The sequence below is a fragment of the Vigna umbellata genome, chromosome 1 (assembly GCF_029865625.1).
Source record: "Vigna umbellata cultivar VRB3 chromosome 1, Vumbellata_1.0, whole genome shotgun sequence".
Classification (NCBI taxonomy): domain Eukaryota; kingdom Viridiplantae; phylum Streptophyta; class Magnoliopsida; order Fabales; family Fabaceae; genus Vigna; species Vigna umbellata.
The window spans coordinates 98,932,266-98,951,708 of record NC_142165.1 but is presented as its reverse complement, the minus strand read 5'-3'; the positions used below and the strand labels follow the sequence as shown (position 1 = coordinate 98,951,708).

General features: G+C 34.7%; 2 protein-coding genes across 4 annotated transcripts; one reads left to right on the top strand and one right to left on the bottom strand.

The window, feature by feature from the left end:
• Positions 1-2,872: 2,872 nt before the first annotated feature.
• LOC124830856 (uncharacterized) lies at positions 2,873-12,789 on the top strand. Of its 2 annotated transcripts, none has more exons than XM_047304705.2 (9): positions 2,873-3,094; positions 4,958-5,284; positions 5,458-8,069; positions 8,199-8,323; positions 8,681-10,351; positions 10,747-10,795; positions 10,880-11,121; positions 11,421-11,522; positions 12,246-12,789. In XM_047304705.2, the coding sequence occupies exons 2-9, from the start codon at positions 5,092-5,094 to the stop codon at positions 12,475-12,477; spliced, it is 5,226 nt and encodes a 1,741-aa protein (XP_047160661.2). In that variant the 5' UTR covers positions 2,873-3,094; positions 4,958-5,091; the 3' UTR covers positions 12,478-12,789. The 2 variants fall into 2 exon arrangements, with proteins under 2 accessions (XP_047160661.2, XP_047160660.2); XM_047304704.2 differs by having other exon boundaries at positions 8,585-10,351.
• An 808-nt stretch (positions 12,790-13,597) lies between these two features.
• On the bottom strand, positions 13,598-19,217 carry LOC124820289 (uncharacterized). Of its 2 annotated transcripts, none has more exons than XM_088105054.1 (9): positions 18,926-19,217; positions 18,575-18,659; positions 16,419-16,460; positions 15,927-16,104; positions 15,208-15,260; positions 14,899-15,120; positions 14,355-14,401; positions 14,115-14,252; positions 13,598-14,012 (listed from the first exon to the last, which is right to left on the bottom strand). In XM_088105054.1, exons 1-8 carry the CDS (start codon positions 19,153-19,155, stop codon positions 14,198-14,200), a joined length of 912 nt encoding a protein of 303 aa, XP_087961180.1. In that variant the 5' UTR covers positions 19,156-19,217; the 3' UTR covers positions 13,598-14,012; positions 14,115-14,197. The 2 variants fall into 2 exon arrangements, with proteins under 2 accessions (XP_087961180.1, XP_087961179.1); XM_088105053.1 differs by having other exon boundaries at positions 13,598-14,016; positions 18,926-19,216.
• Between the last annotated feature and the right edge of the window lie 226 nt (positions 19,218-19,443).

Here is a 19,443-nt window from a genome sequence, read left to right as displayed (position 1 = left end):
TTTCCATAATATTAAAACACGTAAAGTCACATATTTAAACAATAAATTAATAAAAAAAATTATAATTCTCTAAATATTATATTAAAGTTTTAACAATTAATTGATTCAATTAATAAAATAATTTTATTTATACGAATTAAATCTTGATGTCATTAACTCAATTCATATTCAATTATAAAATAAGGATATAATTGATTCATAATTCAAATTATAATCTTAGAAACACAACATGACAAGGAACAAATCTAAAATTAAGAAAGAGAATAACAAACTCAAATCAATGAATTAAGACAAAATCCAAATGATCCACAGGTTCAGTTCTCCGTAAAATAATAATGAAAGTGCAGCAAAAGTAGTAATTGAACAGTGTGACAAAAATTATCAAAATAAATTGAAAAGGAAGAAAACTAAAATCCTATAAATCGTGTAGTTGATTTCTATCATTTTTTTAGTATATTTCAAGCTCTAATACACTCTCACCCTAAATCCTAATTTTGCAAACTTTGAAAAAATCATGGGCTTAATTTGGGCTCTGATCAGGTTTAGAAACCCAATCACAAAAATCAAATTCATTGGGTTTCTTTTTGCAAATATTAATCGAATCAGTTTCAACTTTTAATAATGTTAAAAATAGCAGCAAAGTCCAAATTCAAAAATCTATATATCTATTTTGTAACCCTTAAAATGTAGAATTTAGGGTGTGTTTACTTTTGAATATGGATTTAAGGAAAAATGATTAGATATATTTGAATATGGATTAATTTGAAAGCAAATTTGTGAAAAAGTGTGAATGATTTAACTGATGTAATGAAGGATTAATCTTTAAAAAGCTTACGAGTACGAGTGTTATTTTGGATCTTTTCCTAACATAAACATATATTATTCAATTATATTTTCAACAAAAATAAAGTTTTGGCATATTTAAATTTCTTTTGTTATGGTTTGATCTGACTAAGGTTCAAGAAGAACTTAATAAAATCAGGCATTATTAAGATAATATTAGATACTACACATCCACATCATAATTCATGTTATTCATTAGTATGTGACTATTGATAGATTTGATTACAATAAATAAAACAAAGACCTGTTTAATCAAATGTTAATACGATCATTATACTAAATAAAAAAGACAAATTTAATAAAATATATAATTTAAAGTTACACAGGTTGTCCAAATGAAAGATTGTTAAGTCATTAATTTAGCATCGATATTTAAATGAATAATTATATATTAAAGATATTAAATGTTATATCAAATTAAAAGTGATAAAGATGAATATATATGATAAATATATATTTATATGTGAAATTTTTTTCTCTTAAATTAGTTTGTATATTTTATAATATCTTTCATTATCAAATGAACGACATTTTCACTAAATAATAGCTTCCCCGTATACTCTTTAGTAATTTTGATTTATAAATGCATTTTGATATCTGATAACTTCTGATTTTAAATATATGATAGAGTATATAAATAAATATTTATAATAACAATAATAATATTCACATACTCAATCATTAACATTAACAAAGCATTGTAAATTTTAAAACTAAATTATTTATTATTTTATTCTTAGTGAACATGATAAACATTTTTTCTTGTCACTAAAATACACACTCACTATAAAATATTTACTTCGTGACAAAAGTCACTATTACACGATTTTATTCTATTTATCTTGATATCTTTTGTTTCAATGATTAGTTGCTACAGTGTATGATGATGCATCACCCAGTAAATGACAAAATTTCTTCATATAACTTCTCAATCTCAGAATATAGGGATCATAGCAGAAGACTCGTGTAAAAACTTTACCACGTGGCTTTTTTTGGCACTCCCTTTTATTATTGACATATTAATCAATATACTTCTTTCATCTCACTATTTCACAGTAAAATTCCATCAACATCTTAATCACATGAAAATTTGTCATTGTTTCTCTCATACATTCAAACATTTCTTTCATGCTTTCATTGTTTTTCTAATACTTTGGTACTAACAATTCAAGTACTGTAGTGAGAACATTGGTTCAACTTTACATAAAAAATGAAACAAAAACCTACCAAAAGTTAGATGAAGTTGTTACAAGGCAAAGGAAAAGATGCAAGAGAATATAATAAAGAAAAAAGCTACCGCTCTCCAAGTTTTGAAAAGTAGCCTTTAATTTACTTTGTAATAAAGGTTAGTTGTGCCGTCAGCTTAGCTTTCTTTGTAATTTTTTTTTCCAATCACTTTTTCAATCTTAATAATTTCTTTATTTCTTTCCTTATTACGGATTTTTCATAAATTAGCAGGATCATATTTTAAAAATAACTAGCATATTATTTTATGCATTATTTGCAATAAATAAGTATTGTACTTAGATTTATAATAAATGAATTTAAATTAACATTCTTTATTTTGACTATTTTTAACTCATTCAAATTCAATTTAAAAATAAAAATAAAAATAAAATAAAGTCAACTTGATACTTGAGAAATAAATTTTAACTGATTACATAATATAACAGAAGAAAAGGCATAAAATATCAAATGACAACCTGATTTTAATATTGTAATATATGAAATAGATAAAATTATGAGTATAAGCTGTTTTTGTTATGATAAATATTTATATTGAACTGTTTTCAAAGAAGCAATTATTTTATCACGTTTTTCTGAAACAAAGCGATTGGGCTTTTTCGCCCAGCAGTTTATTCCCTCTCCAAAAAAGGGATTGTGCCGTCACTTTGCCACGTGTCAAATTTCAATTGGATTGGTCATTTACCTTCAACAACTCTTCACGTGATATCTTCCCCTCTTGGGCTCACTATAGCTAATACAACCTATCTTCTAAAAAAAGCCTGAAAGAGCCCAGCCTCGGATCCGAAGCAACGAGCTTCGGATCACCGAGCCTCACCTTGGGGCCGAGCCTGAGTGTTGTTGCTGTGTTCGTTGAAAATTTCGCACTATTTCGATCACTTTATCTGTGTGAGCTGAGAGAGTCCTGTTTTCTTCTGCTTCCCACCGCTTCAAACCCTAACGCTTGCTTCTTCGACACTCTCGCGGGATCAATTTGGAGCTTCAATGGAGCCTTCTCAATCTCACTGTGAGTTCACGGGCTATCTTTCTATCTCTCAAAACCCTAGCCTTCTTTCTATAGGAACCCTTTATTTGAGAAAATTAAACAAATGAAAAGAAAAACCAAATCTGTGCTTGCATCTCTGGCTTTTCGCGTTGGGCGCCAATTCGCCGGCATGTGCACTCGTTTTGTGTTGTTTCATCAATTTGAATGCTGATTGGGAGCTCGAATTGTGCCGCGCTTCCGATCTTTTGCGTTTCGGTCCTAGTTTTTAGATTTTCGAGCGATTTTCGGTTTTGAGACGAACTCAGCTGATGGGAGTGTTGGGAAAGGGGAATAGTAATTGCGTGTTGATTGCTTAGCTTCCTCTCATTCCTTTTAGAAGTGAGAATGTTTCAGCTCAGGTGAATTGTGCGAATTTGATTTTGGATTTTCGTTTTTGGTTGCTTCAATCACCCTGTTTCTAGTTCTAGGTCTATACGGTATTAGGCAAGATAGTGTGAATTCTTGGCATACTAATATAACCTTATTATAGACCGTGTGTAAGTGAATTGAAAGACTTTCTTCCACTGACAAATTGATTCACGTAAGTGATTTGTTCAAGGAGATTATATTCGGTTAACTTTAGGATAGGTGTTGAAGATTGGTTGCGGATTCTATCCTTGGGGGTGCAATATGAGCTTGGAACCGGAAGCAGAGATGATGGAATTTTGTGCTGAGCCACTTTTTAATAGCTATAGTTGATGAGTACGTGTATGTGCAGAACTAAAGGGGAGAGTTTTGAGAGACTAGCTGTTTTGAAGATCTTGGATAAGTTCACTTGTCTGGATATTTGTGGTTATCATTCTCCAAATAGTTGGAGTTTGCTTTAAATTTTGAGAAATAACTGCCAGTTTCCGTAAATGCAAGGCATTTTTCAGATGTCTTGAGGACGACAAGATACAAATTATGGGGCGTGAGTATGTGAAAACGCCAATAGTAATATCGAATGCCATTACTAAAGCCACATGCATTTATAAATAGGAAAGATGATGGTGCATATGGGGAATGCAAAGCAGAAGCTTCGCAGTGGGACTTTATTCGCATTTACTGCATAGCTCTGGTTTTGCCAACGCATTAATTTGGAGGAAGTATGCTTGATTATACATTTAACTTTTAAAAGTGTGTTTTTTCTTGCTTTCTCGAGCTTCATTACTATGGTTGATTGGGAAGTCGTTGCAGCCTCTAAATATTCGCCACTTTGATTCCTTTTGTGCACCAATCCTTCAATTGGCCAAAGAGTTTCAGGCTAAGCATATTTTATATATTTATTTATTTATATGTGAGTGCTAGTGACACATTTGTCCAGAAAGAAGAAGTCCTTTTTATAAGTGGATGCTTTTTGAGGAGGATAATTTCTGTTTGAACCTAAGTAATTTTTCAATAATAAGCTAGTATAATTGTTCCAATGCAAGTAAGAAAGAGAATCCTGTCGAATAAAAAAGGCTCAAGAAATGATTTGATACTGTTAAGTTATCTGTTTTTGTTCAGTTAAGAAGTTGTAGTCCAAAAGTTTGACCCACAAACAAATAGAAGTTATAGGGTTTCTTTTTTGATAGGCAATTTCGTTGCGCATTACCATGATTATCACATAAGTGTTCATTCCTGGAAGTCTATTCTTGCATTATAGTGTATTTTTTCTTTTTTTTGTGTGTACTAATTTTTTCATCTCACTATTTTGCATTAATCCTCGGTATTCTGTGCGATACTTGATCAATAGTGATCAACTATGACATCTTGCATGGGATGTCAGTTGTTATTTTATGTTATGTTTTCACAATATTCTATTAATAAATATATTCAAATGGATTTTTTCTTGCACTCTAATTCTTTTCCTTTAATAATTTTCAGGATTAAATGATTGTAGCTCAAAGGTGTATTTTTGGACAACATAATATTTGGAGGAACTTTTTCTTTATCTTCCTTGTTTTAGTACACTTTCTTATAAATAGTTATTTTCTGAAAATTTGTGGGCTGAGTTATCTATGCCGGGAAACGAAGTAGGAGACAGGGTCCATAATTTTTTTGGTCAAGAGAACTTGTCCCAGGGCCAGTATCATTCACAGGCAGTTGACGGGAACTGGCCAGGTCTAAGCAACAATTTGTGGGCTGGTAGCCAGAGACCAACTGGTGCTCCTTTTATTTCCAATTTGAAGAATTTCAGTATACAGCAATCAGGTAGAACTAGGTGTCAAATTCTCCTATTTTATAATAGCTCACTTATTTATTAATGACAGTACATTCACTTGCATTTACGTTTTTTTTTGACAAATCTCTACTGGTTCAACATAATTTGTATGTTATAACTTGATTATCTTTCCCTCCATTACTAATTGTGTTATTGTACGAAGATTTTGAGCAGGGACACACTAGCACACCACATTTACGACATAGTTTGAACCTGGCACAATCAAATTTGAGGCCTGACTCTGGCAGGAATCAACTCCCGAACCAACAGACAACTGTAAATGGCTATATGCAGGGACATCAGGTTTTTCAGTCAAGGCAAAATGAAGCAAATATTTTGGGAATGGATACAGAGGCTGATTTGCATGGCATGTCAAATCTGTCAAGAGGAATGTCTGTACTAGAGTCACAACAAGGACCTGGTCTTGAACATTATAAGAAACACATGACTAGGACTGATGCATCGGAGTCTCCTGTTAATTATGATTTTTTTGGAAGTCAACAGCAAATGAGTGGTCGGCATTCAGGGATGCTTCAGTCTTTTCCTAGACAGCAGTCGGGGATGAATGACATGCAGCTTTTGCAACAGCAAGCAATGCTCAACCAGATGCAAGAACTTCAAAGGCAGCAACAACTTCATCAACTAGAAGCTAGGCAACAGAGTTCTATGAATCCAGCGGCCTCCATTTCAAAACAGACAGTTGCAGGCCATTCTGCATCCCTTATTAATGGCATTCCCATCAATGAGGCGCCTAACCTTGTGTGGCAGCAGCCTGAAGTTATGCCTAATGCAAATTGGCTCCCGCATGGTGCATCTGCAGTTATGCAAGGGTCCTCTAATGGACTTGTGTTATCTCCTGAACAACTGCGCCTGATGGGTTTGGTTCCTAATCAGGGAGAGCAGTCTCTGTACGGACTTCCAATTTCTGGCTCAAGACCCAACCTGTATTCTCATGTTCAGGCAGATAAGCCTGCTGCGTCTCAGGTTCCTATCCAACATCAGTATTCTCGCATTCAAGGTGACAAACCAGCATTGCCACACATATCAGCCAGTGGCCATTCATTTCCAGTTCATCAATATGCTTCAATTTCGGATCAAACTAACACAAATGATGGGAATTCAGTTTCAAGACAGGATATTCATGGAAAAAGTATGTTTGGTTCTCTTGCTCAAGGTATAAACAGTGGATTAAATATGGATAACTTGCAGCAAGTAAATTCCGAGCAAAGAGATGTACCAATTGAAGATTTTAATGGGAGGCAAGAGCTAGGTGGTTCTTCTGACACTTCTCAGGACAAGGTGGTAGTGCAGGTTCCTTCTTCACAGAATGTGGCTACCCTAGATCCAACAGAAGAGAAGATTTTATTTGGTTCAGATGACAGCCTATGGGATGGAATTGGTTTCAGTATGCTGGACGGCGCAGATAGTTTAGGTGGAGTTCCATCAATTCAGAGTGGGAGTTGGAGTGCACTTATGCAGTCTGCTGTAGCTGAAACTTCTGGTAGTGAAATGGGTATACAGGAAGAATGGAGTGGTCTAAGTTTCCGGAATAATGAACGTTCTGGGACTGAGCGGCCATCAACCATGGATAGCAGCAAACAGCAATCAGTGTGGGCTGAGAATAACTTGCAGTCAACACCCAATATAAATTCAAGGCCTTTTCTACGGCCTGATGATCTCAGCAGCAGGCCCAGTACCACTGTAAACTATTCTGGTCTTCCTGGATTTCATCAGTCAGGTGCTGATACTGCACAGGAACAGCAAGACAGGTTACAGACTGATTCTTCTCAAAGATCAATTCCACAGTTTTTAGAACGAGGAAAATGGTTAGATTGCAGCCCTCAACAAAAACCAATTGCAGAGGGGAGTCATAGTTATGGGAATGCTGCTAATACCTCAGGCTTAGAAGTAAATGATAAGGTTATTTCAGGTTCTTGGTCCCATCAACAGACACTGTCATCCCCTAATAGTAGGGGTGAGCAATTCAATAGATCTAATGGGTGGAATGCTATTAAATCACCCACTCCTAGTAACAATTCTCGTATAAAGATCCGTGAAAGTGAAAGTGTTTTGCAGCCTCATCATGACAAAGCTGTGCAAGAGGATATGAATCAGGTTCCTGCAATGTGGGAACCTGATTCTGATACAAATTCGTCTGGTGTGTTGGAACATGCAAAGTCTTCAGGTAATATGCAGGTTTGTGGGGATGATTCTGGTATTAATGGCATTGCTGGCATACCCAATTCAGGTGCTACATGGGTCAGCAGGCAAAGCAACCATCAGCTCCCTAATGTTGATGTGTGGAGACAGACAGATTCTGTGGGTAGCTATAGAAGAAATGAAGGTGCAGGAAAATATAGGCATCATTTGGAGAAGAATCCTTTAGTTTTGGAATCATTAAAGAATGAAAAGTCAGAAGGAGAGGCACATGATATGGAAAACTTTAACAAAAAGGATAAATCAGTGGATGGTCTTGCTTCTAATTCTTCACATCATAGAACTGGTGGTTTGAGAGAAAGTCCCAGTTTTGATGGTGATTTGCATAGTCCAAAGTTTTCTGGGCAGGGAAATAGAAGACCTCCTGTAACTCGTAAATTTCAGTATCACCCAACGGGGGTTGGCGGTGTTGACATAGAACCTTATGGAAATAAACATGCTTTAAATTCACAGCCTACACCACATCAACCAATAGGAGGATTTAAAGGTCAGGACCAAAGCCATCCTGGCCAGTCAAAATACAGTCATTCTGATGGGATTTATAATGAAACAGAGAAGGTAATGTTAGGACTTTGCCCTTATTATAAGTGTGACTAGATTGATTGCTCAAAGTTTTCTCTATTCATTGCACAATCAAAAAGTTCAATACTTTGGAATTTGACATAGGAATATACATATGCTTTTCAGGTTGACTCAAAACCTATAGATGACAATGCTTCAAAAAGCATGATATCTGGTCATATACCCAAAACATTGACTACATATGATAGAAGTGTTGGTAATTATGCCTCGAACAAGACTGCCTCGCCCAGGTAGTTGAATTTGAAAATTTTGTTGGTTTTGTTGACCTAAAAAGTTTAGTGTGTCATACGATTTGCTTCTAAATTATTGTTTGTTTTGTAACCATGACTTGTGTTTGTTTTGGTTTTTCATATGCTTGCTTCTGTCTAATTGGGTACTAAAACCCTGTTTTACTTGTGTCTCTTTCTTTTGTTTGCCTACAACTCTACTCTTCCATGACGTACATGGTGACCTTAGCTCAACAATTTGTTTTATTTGTTAAATTATTGTAGTCAAAATATTCTTGAGCTTCTTCATAAAGTGGATCAGTCAAGGGAGCATGGCATTGCAACAAACACAAGCACTTCTAACCGCCCTTTATCTTCCAGGGTGATGGATGCAGAATCTTCGGATGGGTCTTCTGTACATCCTCAACGAAATCAAGGTTCTTTGTCTCAGGGCTTTGGTTTGCAACTGGCTCCTCCCACTCAAAGGCTTCCTATGACATCATCTCATGCCACACCACAACATGTTGCATCTGAGACAGGGGATAAGGGTCCTACTTGGTTGTCTGCTACTCATACTTTTCCTCCTCGAGAGTCACCTCACGAGCTTAGAAATAACGTAGGTTCCTCAGGACAACTATTTGACAAAGCCTCACAGTACAGTGCACTGGGAAATATTCCACAGGGTTTTGCTGCGGGCTTTCCTTTTCCAAGGATCCATACTCAAAATCAGAACGTGGCTAATCTTGGTGGACAAGTAGCAAACACCCAATCTGATAATGCAATGTTTTTTGATCGGACTGCTTCCAGTAATCAAGTAGATGAGTATTGTGAAAGAGCTCAAACTAGTCAATCTGAATTGCAATCTGCTCAGGAGATGTCCCAGATGGATAGTATGAATCAAATCCGTGCTGGAGATCCTTTCATGAAATCTTCAGCAATGGAAGCTGGCATTGCTCCTCATTCTTCTGTTACAACATCTCCACAGGGTGCCCATTCAAAATTATTACACAATGTATGGACAAGTGTTTCTAGCAAGCAACATCCTAATGCTTTGAAGATTCCATCCCATCCCCAACCAAATAATATTTATGAGACGACAACAGGACCACAGAAGCCAGGTATTGAAGATTCAGAGAATGATGGTAACCTTTCTGTGCAGCAGGTGTTGTCTGAGAGTGTTGATGCTGTTGAAGAGACTGCAAATGCTTCACACACGAAGGAACATGTGAAATATACTTCTGATGCACCTCAATCAAGCCCAGCTGCTACCTCTAAAGATATTGAAGATTTTGGCCGATCTTTAAGACCAAATAATTTCTTGCATCAGAATGTCTCTATGCTAAATCAAGTTCAGTCCATGAAAAATGTGGAGATTGATCCTAGTAACCGGGATGTCAAGAGATTCAAGGTTTCAGATAATATGATGGAAAAGCAACAGATAGATTCCAACCGTGGACAACAATCGTATGGATACAATAACATAGTCAAAGATGTGTCAGATAATAGTTCTTCAGTGCCACCATCAGATCCGAACTTGGTAAACTTTTCAACAAAGGTGGGTGATGCTCGTCGAGATACTAATGCATCTTCTCAGGAGGTCATTGGATATGGTCAGAGAAATGCTCTTAATGTTGGTAATAATAACAAAGTAACTGCTGTTGGAAGTGAGCATTCTGTGATAAATCCTCAGATGGCTCCGTCGTGGTTTGAGCAGTATGGAACTTTTAAAAATGGTAAGATGTTGCAAATGTATGATATGCGAACAATGACTCCACCAAAGATTTTGGAGCAGCCTTTAATCATGAGGAACCAATCTGGTAGTTTGCATCTTACTAATTCAATGGAGCAAGCTAATAGTCTCAATGATGCTGGGCAAAATCCCATGCTTACTTCGGTTTCGAATGAGCATCTGCCTTCTCAGTCATTACTTCCTCCTGCAGTTGAACCTGATTTGTCATCTAGTATGCGACCAAAGAAGCGTAAAAGTTCCGCATCTGAACTTATACCATGGCATAAAGAGCTGAGTCAGGGTGAAAGGCTTCAAGATATCAGGTGATTGACAAAATGATGTGATTTATCCCACTTTCTTGCCTTAGATTATTTCACAGAAAACAACTCAGTCCCAAGTTCGCTTATGATTTTGATTTTAGGTTCTTAACATAAAATGAGCTAACTAAATGTAGATTTAATGCACTTATAATTTTCTATTAGTATTTCTGATGACTAGAAGTTACAAAAGGTCCTTAATCTTTGCTAGATCTGTTTTTAGTTTCTTAGAAGTATTTTATGCCTCATACTTTTGCTCTCTCTCTCTCTCTCTCTCTCTCTCTCTCTATATATATATATATATATATATATATATATATATATATATAATCTTGTTTTACATTTATCAGTGTGTTTTTGCCTTCTAATTTCTGAGATTGAGGTTCTTTACTACTTGGCAGTGTGGCAGAATTAGACTGGGCCCAAGCTGCAAATAGATTGGTTGAGAAGGTTTGTTCATAATTAAATCAATCTAAACTAAATATGTTAATTCATTTGCTACTAGAAGTTCATGCTGCTCGTATATGACTTTAGATTGAGGATGAAGCTGAACTAATTGAAGATGTGCCAATGAAGTCCAAAAGAAGGCTTGTGTTGACGACACAGCTTATGCAGCAACTACTTAATCCCCCTCCTGCTGTAGTTCTCTCTGCAGATGTCAAGTTGCATTATGAAAGTTTGGTCTACTCTGTTGCTAGATTAGTGTTAGGAGATGCATGCAGTTCCATCTCTCAAACAGGAAATGACACAATCATGTCCCCTGGAAGCAAAAGCATGTAAGATTTTTTTATTCTTTTTTAAATGGGAAATTTGATCAATGAGTGAACAACGTAGTTGAGCATTTATTAACAAGCTTATTTGTACAAGCTTCACTACAAAGCATACTGAAATAAGCCAAAAAGACCTCATAGAAGAGTCATTAGCTACTTCATAAGCTTGACCAAACACATGCACGAACCTTATGATAGTCTGAAATAAGCTCCCTAAAAGCCCTTAATATTTACCATACATGCATGATTCCATGTTTCAGATATGTTATATCAACCATTAATTTTCTTACTGGTGTATTCTGTAGCCTGCCCGATAAGCTTAAAGCATCTGCGAAATTTGACCAGTACAATTTGAAAGTGGAAGACTTCGATAGTAGAGCGAGAAAACTGGAAAATGATATATTGAGGTACTATCAGTGTTTATTTTTCTCATGGCCTTGGCCAATACTGTGGTCTGTGTGGGTAACAGATTTCATATGCAGGGTCATTTGTGTATGAATACAGATGAATAGGTGCTTTGCTATTGTGTCTTGAATAAATAATGAGTTTAATAAGTCGTGGCCTTTTAATGTTCTTCAGTAGTAATAATTTCGGTAGAACAATTATTTGACACGTTCAAATATGGAATATTTTCAGACCATTTTACTTTCTTCTTTATATGAGGAATGGGTTCAGTTGCTTGTGAAATACACATACAGGTCATTTCTGGAAATTTAGGTTGGATATCCTGTTTCCACTTGTATTAGTGTGGAAAGGTTCATATTTCTATTGTTAGTGTAGAAAAAACCAAGTGTGTTTATGATGGTAGAAGTTTTCAGTTTCTGAACTTTTAAACATGTATCTCATCTCATGTAAACTGCAAGATTAGAAAGCATAGAAGAAGAAAAATTATTATATCAATGATATTAACATGCCTCTCCTGATGGACTGTAAATTTACTAAACTTTTTTAAATAACAGTATGCACCACCTATTTTTTGGTTTTTCTTGGTAATGATGATATCTGCAATATCTCATACACATATACTGCTTTGTTTTTAAGTTTTGGTTATTATTTTCTTTCTGTCTGTTGCTTTGGTTTTTCGATCCTTTTGCTTATTTTTTTTAACAATTTTTATATTGATTATGCAGATTGGATAGCAGAGCCTCAATTTTGGACTTGAGATTGGAATGTCAGGATTTAGAAAGATTTTCTGTGATCAATCGATTTGCCAAGTTCCATGGTCGGGGGCAAAATGATGGGGCAGAAACCTCATCATCTGATTCAACTGCAAATGCTCAAAAATCATACCCCCAGAAATATGTTACCGCAGTTCCAATGCCTAGAAATCTACCAGACAGGGTACAATGTCTTTCACTTTGATAATTAATTAATTCATTTTTCCATCTTTCTTGGTCAGTTGTCTCCGCAACATCCTGTTTATGGTCCGTTTTCTTTCAACTTATATTATTGCACTTCATCGCCATAGAACCATACAACTGGCAGTGTAGGAGAAGAATGGTACTAGATTGCCTCCCCAACCATGGAGGCTGTTAGATCTTTTCAATCTATATATGAATGTATGTATGTATGTCTAGATCTTCGCAATCTAGTTATCTTTTACCTTGGTTTTCAGGTTCCAAGCCTTTTGTATATATATTAAGATAAGATATGCAGTTTACTTAGTTTTAATCATACCATTTGGCTCGTTTTTAGCTGATTACTTTAAGCATGAGCTGTTCAATGTTTAATTGTTTTCTTTAAAGAACATAAGATCTTAAACTGTTTCTTTAATTATTTCTATAATTCCAATTCTAAATCATCTTCCTTTATATGTACTAATATAATATAATAACCTCAGTACTTAGTGAAATATCTGAGCAAAAAAATACCATAGGCTGTATATTTCATGTTCTAAATCATATGGGTCGATTGTCTGATTCATATGTAGAATTTAATATGTGCGTGGCTTGAGTTTCAGTCTTATTCGCACTCGTAAGCATCTTTCGTTCCATTTAAGATTTTGAACTATTTAAGTTTCTCATTCAGTTGTCCCAAAAATTCAGCGCATGTTTCCTGTGTTCGACGTATTTTATTCGTATGATGCGAACCGCCGGCGGATGCTGATCCATATATTTCTAAAGTGGTCCAAAGTATCATATCATGATTAAAGTTATTATCTTTCAGCAATGACAGCTTAGTTTCCATTAATTGTAATTATTGAAAAATTGGATTGGTCAACGTCTTGGGATGCTATTATGAATTGACCATTCATATCAGCGAATGCATGAAAGTCATCATCCTAATAATAAATGAACTCGGACCTTGACAGCGACAAAATTCGTCCTTTTACCACGCAAATGAACTTGTACTATGTTTTCAACCAATCGCACTTGCGCACATCCAAGGGAAGATGCCAAAAGACAAAGCTGGAAAGCAAACATATATATACAACACTGACAGTTATCCATTGTTTCTTTAGAAAGCAACCAAAACACCCTGCTTCTAATCACTTTACATCTATAATATAATAAAGAAACACAACAGTTTACAAATTTCAATTTTTAAAATAAAAAATTAAACTGATTGACGACATACTTTTGAAATTAATTTTCGGCCAACATTTTATTTAATATATTTCTTCTTCATAACAGCTTTTGGACCATATCAGTTAATCCAGTTCAAAATCCAAATAGCCAAAACCCAATCGTTGTTGTCTGTAGGTTCTTTCCAACTATACAGTTATAACATTCAAAATGTATAAACTTTCCTAGAGGGTTTAAAGGGGAAAATAAATTCGCCATAGAAAAATAGCTTAGTACCTCCCTCATATTTGCAATATATTGAGCATATTATCTATGCAGACACCAATTCTGCTAATTTTTCCTTTGAACAAATTTCATCCACATATGAAGATCCTGTCTGTCCACAATTTGTTAGTGTTGTGAGACTAAAATTAATCATCTATATAACATAATTATCATTTTTAACAGCAACAGCAAGCAATAAGCAACTCTTACCACTCTTTTGGCATGGCCAACTATGAAAACGTCTAAAAAGAATGTCACTCAATGTTAAAGACTCATTCCTGTTGACGGCAGCTTTAAACAATGCTAACATGCATTTCCTCGCCAACCACTGTAAATATCTCATTCACTCTAATTAAAGAGGGAAAGGAGAGGGTGGGGGAGATTAGAAGCATTTTAGACACTGATAAACAGATTCATGAACTACATATATGAACTTCGTCGCAATCTTACTTGAGAGTGTCTAGGTTTGCCTCTGCAAGCCATGTTGTTAAATAAACCTGTTATGTACAATATATTTAGAAAATATCATATTATAAGAAGGAAACTTATATTATGCATAAAATAGCAAAAACATGTTCTGCTCCAAGTGGCATAAGTATTCATTCACAGTATTCTTACGTCATCGACTTACAAACTTGCTTTTCATTTTTTTTTCAATTTTAGTAACTGCACAAATTTATTTCCGACATTACATTGTTTCTTCAATCAGAGAGAGATGGGAAACTCCAGTATATAAGAAACTGCGAATGAACCCTTGCGAAGACAACGGCATTTACTAAAATCGCACCGGACTCTTATCATGTTAGCTTACATCCCTCTCCGCCCCAAAACTAATTTAGTCTAATTAAAATAGATTTACAGTTCGGCTAATGTATCATATTCTAATTTAGATTTCCAGATCGTAGTGCAGTTTCTAAATGATGGAAATAAATCAATTTTATATATTTAAACCTCAAATGTAAATGAATTCACAAGCAAACGTGGTATTGAATACCTGTAAAATCTCAGGATTGGGTTGGTTGTCAAATCTTAAAGAGGCAATGTCAGACTTCCCATCCCTGAAACTTGGTGGAACTGGTCCATGAGTCACTTCACAGTACAGATTGCAGTCTGTCAAATCTTTGAATTCATCGTCATAAAGCTGAGTTGACCAGTGCAATTGTTTTACCTCTGAAGTGTCATAACCAATGGACATAAATTCAAGAACAAGTAATCGCTGCCCATTTGATGCAAGTTTCCCAGTAAGAACAAAGTTAGGAATCAAATATATAATGAAAATATTTTTGCAGAAATTGCAATTCACCTTCAAACACAGTTCCAGCCTAAACATCTGAACCAATTCCTCAGCAAATTTCTCTGCGATTTCAAACCTTGCAATTTTAGCATAATTGACATGAATAATCTTCAGGGAACGCGTCACACTATTATTTCCCTTACGGGTTAGTTACACAGAGAGAAAGTAAAAGATATGAATTGATTTTTTGGTGGAAGAAACATTGTTATCGTTGAATTATTTTCAGATTTGGAATAACTCCTCGAGACAATTTGAAAAATTCTATAATATTCAGGCTAAACCTTAAAAAAAAAATCTATAATATTTAAGCTAAACTTAAACCCTCAATGATTGACTAACAATGCATAGTACTAACAGCTGACAACTCTATCAGAAAAAAAAAGTATGCATTCTGAAAATTTCTCTTCCCCTTTATTGGATTATATCACAATCTTTATCCAATTTAATAGGAAAAATTGCGAAATACAGTCTCATTGTTGCAACTTCCCCATAAACTTACTCTGTGGTTAGTAAGTATATAATGCTTAAAATGAAATCAATATTACCTCCGAGGATTAAAAGATTCTACGATGAATACTTATTATTAGCAAGATCTAAAGAGTTACGTCCTTATGTGAAAATATATTCAGAAAAAAAATGAAGGAACTGGGAAAATAACTGGCAAATTGTCTCAACAACTGGGCAGCTGTATAAACTATCAATTACTTATTCAGCAAATATTGCCATACCATGTGAAGTGATTGAATAAAATGTAAATACTGGAATTCCACCACCATCTCCAGCATCTCCAAAGTCACTCTGGTCTGCAGAGTTATAAGAAAACTGTAACAGAGGACTACTGCTTGATCCTTTGAAGAAACACTTCATCGATCTGCTAACATTGATCATGTCACTTACAATACCCACCTGAAGTTACAAAAAAATAAAAATAAAACATAAAACATAAATACAATCAGCATTTTTAAGTAAAACAATCGCCTACTTTAACCATGCGTATGTGACAGCTATATTTATTAAGCACAGAGATGTTAAAGAGTCACTAGAATATTGAACAAAAATTTGGAATTCATTTACTAAAATTATATGGCTTCAACAATGAATTTTAGTCCATCAAGCAGCTTATGTAATTAATACATGTCATAATATGCCGTTACATTTCTTTGCAGTACAAATATATCAATGGCTCCCAATTGAAATTAAACAATATAGATGTGACATACCATGTCCTTATAACACAACAATAATTTGCTCCTTTGCAGTTCCTGAATCAAGTACAATAACCACAGAAATAGATATTAAAATGATGTCATATACTTTAAAGGTTATTTTTTAAATAAAAGATATTTATATGGGAGGAGAATAATAAGATTAACGAGAGAATAAGGTATCCGTCTGAACAGATGTACAAAAATAACTGACTTTTATGAACTATTTTTCTGTGAAAGCAGAAAGGACTCTTGTCATCACTGTGTTTTTGTTAGTTTGAGAAAAATTAAACCCCTTATCGATAGAAATTATGTTTAGATAAACATCCAAGAGAAGTAGGAGAGCCAACCGGAGCGTATTTTTTTCCAACAACTATGCTCAAATACCTACTATAGGAACCTTCAAGTAGACTCAAATAAAATGGTGTCTAAAAGGACTGTATACTTAAGGAATAAACTTTCAACAACTTGCATTGCATGAGAACTGATACTAACTAGGTTAATAACATCTCAACCATTCTAGTCAAAACCTTATCCCGAGTATTACTTTTAAAAACAAGCTATTGAGGATATCACTCAGACAACAAATAGCATTTCATTATTCACTTTATCAAGTAAAATATAGCACAGCATGCCCTTGTGTTTGCCTAGAGGTGTCACGGGTTTAATTCCCGATGATTAAACACATCAGCCAACGTAATGTTTTTAGGACACCGGATTTCCAATATCTCACTTCCGTTGTTCTTGAACCTACAGTAAACTTCCCACTACCAAGATGATCTCCTCTTCCACTCCAGACTACAAACAACTCCCATGGAATCTTAATCATTTTAAACAACCCCAACCCTAAATTGGGATATCAAAAAGAGGTAGAAAATGAAAATAAAGAACATACATGCTTGACTGCAGGTAATATAATCAGTGAGAAAAAAAACACACCCTTACAACTATCAACACTATGAGACATTTATAACCAAGGGATCCTAAAGTGAGTGAGGCCTTCCAAATTTCTGCATAATTTTAATTCAGAAAACATCAAATATTTGAATATCTGAGGACATCTTTTTAAGCACATCAACCACTATTGTGAACAAGAGCACACATAAATATCGCTACCCAGACTTCTCTAACCTCAGACCCACAGTTATGTTCACCATTCAAAATCACACACACACAAAAAAAAATAGCAATATAAAAGCAACTACAGATTCACCTTCTCAATCTAGAATAAAAGGCATACTTCGCATGAGAAACTTATCTAAAACAGTCCAGCTCACTACTCTTATGTTTTCTCAAAGGATAAGTATATATTGAAATATTTATAATGGTAGGCCAAAAGAGAATTAGTGGCTCCAAATAGAGCCTATGTTAATGCGGATAAGTGAAAGAAATTGATCACAAAAAGAACCCACTGCCACGCTACCAACATGTGATGTCAAAGTTCATATTAAATCAGACAAAATATGGCTTATATAAAGCTCCAATGTGAACTAAATCTTGTCATTTATGCTGTGTTCTGAATGTCCAAATGGAAGTTACAGAGAAGTAAAAGAGATCAACTTTCAGCATAAAAAATCTGCATATTTAATTAGTCTCAACACACAGAGGTTCTATATGATATAAATAAATACATAACTGGCCTTTGACAAATTTGCAAAAGGCAAAGTGGAATTATTTCTTATAAACATGTACAAAATAATTACTAAAACCATGAAAAATAGCATTTTTGCAAACTAATGATAATTTACTGGAAAGAGTTCATCTGCTACCACCAATAATCTATCAAGTCTACAATTGGCAGTTTCATCAGATGCAACAGGGAGAATACAACCAAACTCCCGGCATTCATTATATGGTAGACACAAGGGCATGATAGGGTGAATCCAAGTATTATATAAACAAATTCAATTTACTTTGAATTCCAATACAAAATGTTTATTTTATCTTTAGTTCATCAGAAACTAAATCCATGACCTCTCTTGTCAAACCAAGACCATGCACTGATTTTTCTTTTCCCCTGATAAATTGAAATGTGAAATAGAGTTTGATGTCATTGTGTGATATTCGGAATAGCTAGCTTAAAATCAAACAATCTTAATGCAAAAAAAGAAAAAAAAAAAAAACTTTCCACAGAAGTTGAAGAAGGACAATAAAACAAAAATTAACAATACCTGCCGCTTAAATAGCTTCAAACAAGCTCTCTTTCTTATACCAGGCATATCGCTCAGAACACCTAATTTCATATCAGGCATGTACCTACATCAATTACAAAACAACAATCAAAACAGCATAACCACAAACACCTTACAGGCCAAACAAAAAAAATCTCATTAATTAAAAAAATAACTCGCCAGATACAACTCCGTGAAAAGCTCCACCGGAAGAAAACATCCAAATTTTCAAATTCAATTAAGCTCATACTGTTCCTATGTTCCAAATTCAATTAAGTACACACTGTTCCTATGTCTTTAGTTTTGAATGCGAAATCGGCAATAGAATGAAACTCAACGTATTGATAAGACCTTTGGGAGAGATGAGAATTAACGAGAGCAGTTGCATGAGATCTTCCTGCAGACGAAGCAGAGAACCATCGATTTTTGAGCGACGCCAATTGTGACCATTGGTTCCTCAAATTTCTTTGCGCTTGAGGCCTCCACAGTCTGAGCACCGATGGCGGTAATGGTGATGGTGTTTGATCCTCCGAATCAGTGGTTCTTACAGGAGTTGATGGTGCTGAGTCTAGGGTTTCCATTGCTGAGTAGAAGAGCGGCTACAGGTGCCCCTGCACTGCAGTTATGTAAGTGCATGCACAGACCAACATCCTTTATAATTCTTCAAGGGATGCACATAAACTAAAAGACGGTTAAACCCCCAGACTCATCGTGAAAACAAAATAATCAATCAACATGATTAATATTTTGTTATAACAAACTTTTTATCTTATTATATATTATTGTTGATATAAGGAAAATAATAATTTAACATTCATTTCTCTGACAATTTCTTTAATAATAAAACTTCGTATTAGATGATAAAAATA